At 38.2% G+C, this 7,500-nt stretch overlaps 1 protein-coding gene and 1 long non-coding RNA gene across 3 annotated transcripts in view; one reads left to right on the forward strand and one right to left on the reverse strand.

Annotated features, from left to right (window-relative positions):
- Positions 1–296, forward strand: part of LOC138060106 (uncharacterized) — a 2,071-nt gene extending 1,775 nt beyond the window's left edge. The window contains exon 3 of the long non-coding RNA XR_011134293.1: positions 1–296. This exon is cut by the window's left edge and continues 146 nt beyond it. This is a non-coding gene — a long non-coding RNA (uncharacterized lncRNA).
- A 3,274-nt stretch (positions 297–3,570) lies between these two features.
- Positions 3,571–7,500, reverse strand: part of LOC138058918 (TNF receptor-associated factor 5-like) — a 23,847-nt gene continuing 19,917 nt past the window's right edge. The window contains exons 2-5 of one of the 2 annotated variants that reach the window (XM_068904376.1): positions 7,410–7,500; positions 6,646–6,826; positions 5,106–5,329; positions 3,571–4,688 (exon numbers count right to left, since the gene is read on the reverse strand). The exon at positions 7,410–7,500 is cut by the window's right edge and continues 374 nt beyond it. In XM_068904376.1, the coding sequence (XP_068760477.1) occupies positions 4,520–4,688; positions 5,106–5,329; positions 6,646–6,826; positions 7,410–7,500 (665 nt within the window). In that variant the 3' untranslated portion in view covers positions 3,571–4,519. The remainder of the gene's footprint in view (positions 4,689–5,105; positions 5,330–6,645; positions 6,827–7,409) is intronic. The other variant, XM_068904377.1, reaches the window with a different exon arrangement.

Here is a 7,500-nt window from a genome sequence, read left to right on the forward strand (position 1 = left end):
AAGTCTAGCTTTTGTTAATTCGTAGTCTGTGCATGATACTTCTTCTCCTCGACTGTTAGTAAACCTGAACATTTGCTTAATTTCCTTATTTGTGTATTGCTGTGCCACACAGTTCAACAGTTCAACCCATTTGGGACTTCCAGCCCTCCATGATGTTAGCATTTGCATTCACTTTTTCCTGAATGGAATTTGAAAGAAGTGAAGACAATGGCTTGCTCCTTTTACTTTTTACTTCTAGTAAGAAACACCTCCTAGAGAGTGAGGTTCGCATGTTTACAATCATGTTTCCAAAACATTTCTAAAACCAGAATGCGTGCAAAGTACTTATAGAGCTGAAAAATATTGTGATCTTATTTTTTTATTATCAAAGGTAAAGGAAAAATGTCCTGACGTTGAATTAGTCAGTAATAATTACTGACTCTGATCTGATTATTAGAATGCAAAAAGAGTACTCTTTATAGCCTGGATTAGTTTTCTATTTTAGGGAATAATGCATACAGTACAAACTCACATATAAGAACCTAGTACAGGCTGAAATTTGGCATTTTAAAAATACCCAAAAATATAAGAACCTGCAGAGCCTGGCAAAGAAAAAGAGGTACTTTTACAAAAAAATCACCCTCGAGAAAACTCCTGTTATAGACCTAATTGGCTAACTCAATGTTGTACCCAATTCAAACCCTTTGGGAAAAAAACGTTTTGTTTCAGGTATTTCCATATCATTTAAATATGAATGGTACATTATAATGCAAATACAATACACAAAGAATCTTAATCTCGAGAGATTTGAATTGGGTACAACATTGAGTTAGCCGATTAGGTCTATTGTGTATATGTTTTCTTTGATTGGCATTTTATTGGATTTTCTCTAGAAATATGTTTTCCATAAAGCTACAGTGCAATACTGTCTACATATCTTATGAATAAAATATAGAAATTTATTGTTGTTCCTCTGAGAAATAAGAACCTCTTAAGAAACTACATGTAATCAGCCTGAATTATGAAAAAATAGCCTAAAATATTAGAACCTGCTCAGCCTGACCTCGAAAATTCTAGGTTCTTATGTGTGGGTCTTTACTGTATTTTGCAGGGTTACCAGTAGTAACTTTTACCCTGTTATACAAGCATGACAGTATGCCATGTTTTCAGTTTCGCGGGCTTGGGAGATCCTTGAATTGTGTTCATCTTTTCATTACCAATCCAAATAAACTGAAAAACCAACTAGTAAGGTAGAATATGTATGGTAGAATATTTTACCATGTGAGTTAAAAGAAGGAAAGTTTACCCCATCAAATTGGCCTTCAAGAATTTCCTGTCAGATCTGTTCATTTGAGGGACCCATGTTTTCAACTTCTGTTTTAAGTTCAGCCACTTTTTACCTTGCGCAGTTTTAAAGTTTGTTTCAAATCCTCCGCTGAGTTCGCTTTGACGTCAGTTCATATGACACTGGGGCACAACCAACTTGATTTTAAATAAAATTGTTTGCAGACAGGGGCTGTGGAACACTTTTGTTTACACTGGGTGACAGCCTGTGCAACCTTACATAACATGCACCACAGCACCTTAAACTGCTTATGAGGGCCACACAGCCAAACCTTTTTTTCCCAAAAAGTTTTCTTAGCTTCAGGGAACAAATCATCTACTGACTTTGGAGATATGTCCAGGTTTGACCCTAATTAGATGCACGCGGATTTCAATAAGTGTCACGAAGTGTCCCCTTGCTCTTCTCGCCAACTTCAACATCACTTGTGTCTCAGAATACAGACAATTTATGTCACAAAGTGTCCCCCAAATGCTACTCTTTAAGTGAAGATTAGCTGCTGCATTTACCCAAAGCTAAAAATAATGCTGACCTTTACCCTTACGTTATTGTTGAAAATAGGTAGCAAATGCTTAGACTTAAAGGGACACTGTGTTGGATGTCAAAATTGGGCGTGTATCTAATTAGGGTCGAACCTGGACATAAGTGGACTTTGGTAGTGACTTTAAATGTTTTAGCTTGTACAGGGGCATTGTGCATTTGGACGCTGAACATCAGAGGCGGATAGTGGCATTCCTACAGGCTTGACATTTTTCCTTTAACATCATTTATGGGACGAGATTCTTCCTTGTAGGTTTTTTACATATACTATAAGTAAGTACTGATGAAGACATTGTTTACAATATCTGAGGCTCAGCTGGGACTAGTTTCTTTCTTTTTTTTTTCAATTCTTCACAAAGATCAAACCTTCAATAACTTTTTTTTTTAACTTTGATATAAGCTAGACTTAACTCTAGTGAATTGGAAAATGAAACATTTGTGGCAAATTTTATGATAAATTCAACTCAACAATCGAAATTGAAAGTTGACAATTGAAGCTAAGCTGAACACAATCTTAAAGGGGGAACTGAAAAAGAAACACTTAAACACTGGGGGTCTCACGAATCTTTTTACGGAAGAAGTGTGCGGGAGATAAGCTGAAAATCAACTCTAAAGGAACCTATCCACGAATACTCAATACCTTTCAAAAAAAAAAAAAGGACAAAATTACCTTTTGCAAGGTCTAGCGATAGAGTACACCGAGCTGTAACGACAACAGCAGTCCGAAAACGATCTGTAGGAAACCTCACTGAACCGTAACGCAAGTGACAGAAGCTGCTTCCACATCAACTTGACTACCTCTAACTCGAATATCAGATCACCGGTCACAGACAAGGCAATGACAAAAGAACTGTTCACACTATTTTAATAGAAGTGTAATAAGAATTCATCCTAGGTTTGCAGTCTCAAGATAGTCCAAAAGCAAGTCTTGACACACTAATTCTAGACTGGATCTCTTATTAGCAGAGTCGGAGAACTCGAAATCTTACGGCAGAAAGATCTTTTCGAACAATTTGCGTAATGGTTATAACCTTGCAAGAAGGTTAAACTAAATACGATAAATTCACCTCTTCAAAACGTTTTTCAAAGCTTTACAGATCTTTCCGAAGTGACTGAATGAAATACCTGTGTAAAATGGTTGGCTAATCGCTTGCACTCAATACAACTAACTTCTATGTGCTCTTCCACCGCGACACAATATGGCCGACGGTACAAGTCCAGGGGCCTGTTTCTCGAAAGACCCGGTAAGTCACCCGGTAATTACCCGATAACTTAGGCAGGGGTCGCACTGTGGCCATATTTTTTTGGATCATTATACTTTGCTGAGTAACCGAGTACGACTTCCGCAATAAGACCTCGCATTGCTATCCGTACACGAATACCAGTGATCCGTACTCCAATACACACGTCGTTTGTAATTCGTATACGAATACAAGTTACATGAATTAAACATGGTTGGAATCCGTACTCGATCTCAAACATCTTATGTTCGTACACGAATACCAGTGATCCGTACACGAATTCAAACATGCTCGAATTTAAACGTCAATACGAACACGAATTATTCTCATGGACTTGATTACCGAGATTGGTGAAAACGGTTAAGTACTGGAGCAATGTGTTAACACGGGCACTGCGAACTTTGACAAGCAGGTGACGACATTTTTTTGAATTAATGAAAAGCACAATTAAAGTTTTAGTTCCTCGATCTCATTGAAAAGGAAGGAATATATATCAAAAGGTCAGGGTGAGTCTCTAAGACTTTGTGATAAAGAAGAGGAGTTACATTTATTTGATTGGAATTTACAGATGGAGAAGGTACTTTCGTCAGCAGAGACTATTAGATCGCAGTTAATATATAGGTTAGGTTTCTTGGATCTATTGCTCGCAGAACGCAAGTAACAATAATAATTAACAGGTGGGTCTTGCTTAATAATACTGTAATTCTAAATGAATATAATCTGTTAGAAACAAATTTAAAATAGTTAAAAATCGCCTTGGCTCAAAAACTCGCAAAGCAGGACGCCGAATATTTGGAAAATCGACTCGTATAGAGCGTTTTCACATGAAGTAACGGCGGCCATGTTGGTGTTCCAAAGCAAAGAAATGGCGGCCATGATGGTGTACCAAACTAATCATCCAGGGAATAACTCTATTTTTATGCAAATATTCGTTTGTTTCAGTAATCTAATATGGCTGCTGGTCTCGTGAGTGAAAACGCTCTAACATAATGGCCGTCGATTTCTCACTTAATCGTGTTGCGTGGAAAATCGACGTCGCAAGTTGTCTCGTTTTTCACGACCTTTCAAAAATTTATTGTAACATTAGGAAATGTCGCTTGTGGTTTCCGTGGATGTTGTTGAGTGTTATCATCAACAAATGGTTTCAATAAATGGCTAAATAACTTTGAACGTCGAGGTCCTTTTACACATTCAACTCACTAAGAAAGTCTTGAAATATGTGTAAGCATACTGACTGAAGAGGTTCTAAGAGCGAAAGATGTTTCAAGACTAGTAGGTTTTATTTTTACAATTTTTACAGTTTTAGTGTGTTGAATGTGTAAAAAGAATCGATGTCTTCTAGTTCATGCACTAAATGGAGCAATGAAATTGCGTATTCTACATGGAGTCCTAATTAATTAAACGAATATAGCATAAATTAATATTCCAGATAGTTTATTATAAATTTAACGGCCAGATTTCCATTTCCATCAATGAATCTCTTCATATCTGGCACACGCGCACCCCACATGTCCCCTTCTTTGAGAGTGACGCGTCCAACATCCACAATCTTGTCCTTGGTGTGCTCGCCAGGCATCAAAACAAACCTAGTCAAACAAAAGATTATATTTTTACTTGCTGAAAAAGAATAATACTTTTCTTCCATTATCATCGCTTCCAGAAGTTTTACGTTGTTCTTTTTGTGAGTTCGTTTATAATTTGGTTAATCACCATTCCAAGTGTAGGATGGGGGGTCCTTGTTCCCTTGTTCCCTTGAAAGAATTGCTTGGGTTCCCTTGTTCCCGAAATTACTTTCTAACTTGTTCCCAGCTTTTTGATCTCTAAAATTGTTTATGTTCCTTTGTTCCCTTAAATATTTTGTCATTGTTCCCGTGTTACCCGTTCAAATTAGCCATGTTCTTTGTTCCCCAAAACCCCTGTTGGGGACTCTCTGAATCGTGAATGGAGAACAAGAGAAATAGTTTCCTGATTTGATTTATGTTTTGGAAATTTTCGGGTTGTACCTTATATGTGCTGTTACAGGATTAGCAGCTGCGCGCAGTTGTAAGAAGACACTGTTGTTGTCGATGACACCCCTCCATCTGTGGCCAGTTTTAATAAAGGCTTGGCTCGTTAAGGGTTCTTGCTTGGTCCTGTGAAGGGCATGAAACTCCAAAAACTTCTCTATAGTCCATCGAAATGATGCCGAATGTTTTTCCTTCGGGCCATATTGATTTTGTGGGTTGCTCTAATAATATGAGAGAAAAGGTTTGATTACTTGAGGAAAGAGCGTGGCGGTTTGCTCAGCCGTTTCCTCACCGTGTGCGGGGAACTTTTGGTGAGCAATTCACCTCGCGAGGCAAATTCCTCATCGTGAGAATCGAATTGAGCTTGGTGTATCAAGCATCCAATAAAGACACATGGCTTTCTCACGTTAGATATGGAAAGGTGCTGCGGTGGGTGTAACTCTAATAGAGAATATAGCAAACGTTCCGACCATCTTTTCACAACTCCTCCCCTAGTTTTCGAAAATAACAGATCACATTAGCATATTGGGAACCTCCTGTATAGGAGATCGCGAATTTTCATTTGCTTTTTAACTTCCCGTAAGCGACGACGTAATGGATATAGAGCGGAAATTGGATAATCAGTGGGGTGTTGTAGCATCGCATCCCTGGTTATTATTAAAAGAGATAGAACTTGCTTTGAAGTACCGAAGTTTTCTCCAAATTCGCTTTCTGCGTGAATAGAAGAAATGCATATATATACTCTGTTGTCTACAGATCTTCAAGGAGGCGAAATTTGGGACTGATTTTGCTGATTTGCTGATCTAATAGAACTAGAAGATCAGACGCGGTCACCCCATAATTCCCGCGTGAGTTGGCACTTGCGAGATGATACGACCGTTAACAACCAACGCAAAAGTTACGGACTCTTCTGTGGTCTCAGGTCTATTGCTTTTCACACTTAGCTTGTTAACATGTAAATTACCGGTCTGTAAAATTAAATCCTCGCAATCCAATTCTCTTTAGTTTATGTTCAGTTCATTCTTAACATTTACAAGGCTTTAAGGATTTGTAGCTGTTGTGAAACATCAGAAGCGAAACAATTTCAACATGTTCGTAGGTCGCTTAGAGGAGGTTCTACTGTAGTTATAAATTAGCCTGATAGGGCGATCCTATGATCAGTTGTAAAATGTATTAATAATTCATGAGGGTGCAAACCAATCCCAGCACAGTATTCAGATCACATGTACACAACAGTAAACCCCAAAACAAATCAACTGAATTATTAAACAGTAGAATAACTTTTGATACAAACTCCTGCTCAGCTAATTGGTATTCATTAACTTTTGATATACCGTTAGATCTCTACTGATTAAAATAACAATACTTTGCATTAGCAGGACAAAATATTCGCGTCCGATCTGTATCGACGTTTGCAATGGCTCGCCTATCGGCCCGCCATTGTAAACGCCCATACAGATCTCCCGCTCATATTTTATCTACTACTTACAGGAATGATTAATGAAATATGCTATCGCATCGAGGAATTAAATATTACCTTTTCATGGATTTCGCGGCGCAAACGCTGTATCTCTCCAGACTGAAGTCGAAAATGAGACACAGCTGATTCAACCACATGGGCAGCTGTATTTTTGCGCTTAATAACCCGCTTGCAGCCCGGCACCTGGCATTCCACGGCTTTCTCTGGGCAATTATGCAAATGAAGATTAATCTGGCTTCTGAAAAAAAAAGTTCAAACTTTAAAATTTGTTCCACGATTTTTGAATCGGATGAGTGTTGGGAGCCTCCATCTGACGACCAATACGAAGAGTATATATTTAACTGAGCCTGAGGCGAATAATTGTTTAGTTTAAATACACAGGTGATTATTTCAAAAAAGAGAAAAAAAAATTTCAACGCGAAATCATCTTCACTTAACAGTTGCAAAACGACTACTGGCAGCCATTTTGTCCGTCGCGGTGATTATCGGCTGATAATCCGAGATAGCGAGCCAATGAGAGCGCGCGCTTTTGTAAATAGTGAGAAAGAATAAAACTTACCGTCCTGCACAAGTTTTTAATTTTAACCACTTAATTCCCGTTGTTTGGCCCGTTTTAAACGTCGCATTTTTCATGCGCCGAGTCTAATGCAAATGAGAAAAATCTATTGTTTTCGCTCATTTGCATTTGATTCGGCACATGTAAAATGCAACGTTTAAAACAGGCCCTAGACAGTAAAAGATACTAGCAACATTAACGAGGGAAATATGTTGCAGTGCTGCAGGGTGTTCATTTCATGATAACGTAAAAATTATTTCCGTACCTCGATAGTAGTTCACCACAACTAAGTGGGCAAGGTTCAACTGAATGCGGACATCCTTTCTCCCTGTGTTTGTCCATTAACTCGTTTTTTA

Source organism: Montipora capricornis, chromosome 8 (genome assembly GCF_036669925.1).
Source record: "Montipora capricornis isolate CH-2021 chromosome 8, ASM3666992v2, whole genome shotgun sequence".
In the NCBI taxonomy this organism is placed as follows: domain Eukaryota; kingdom Metazoa; phylum Cnidaria; class Anthozoa; order Scleractinia; family Acroporidae; genus Montipora; species Montipora capricornis.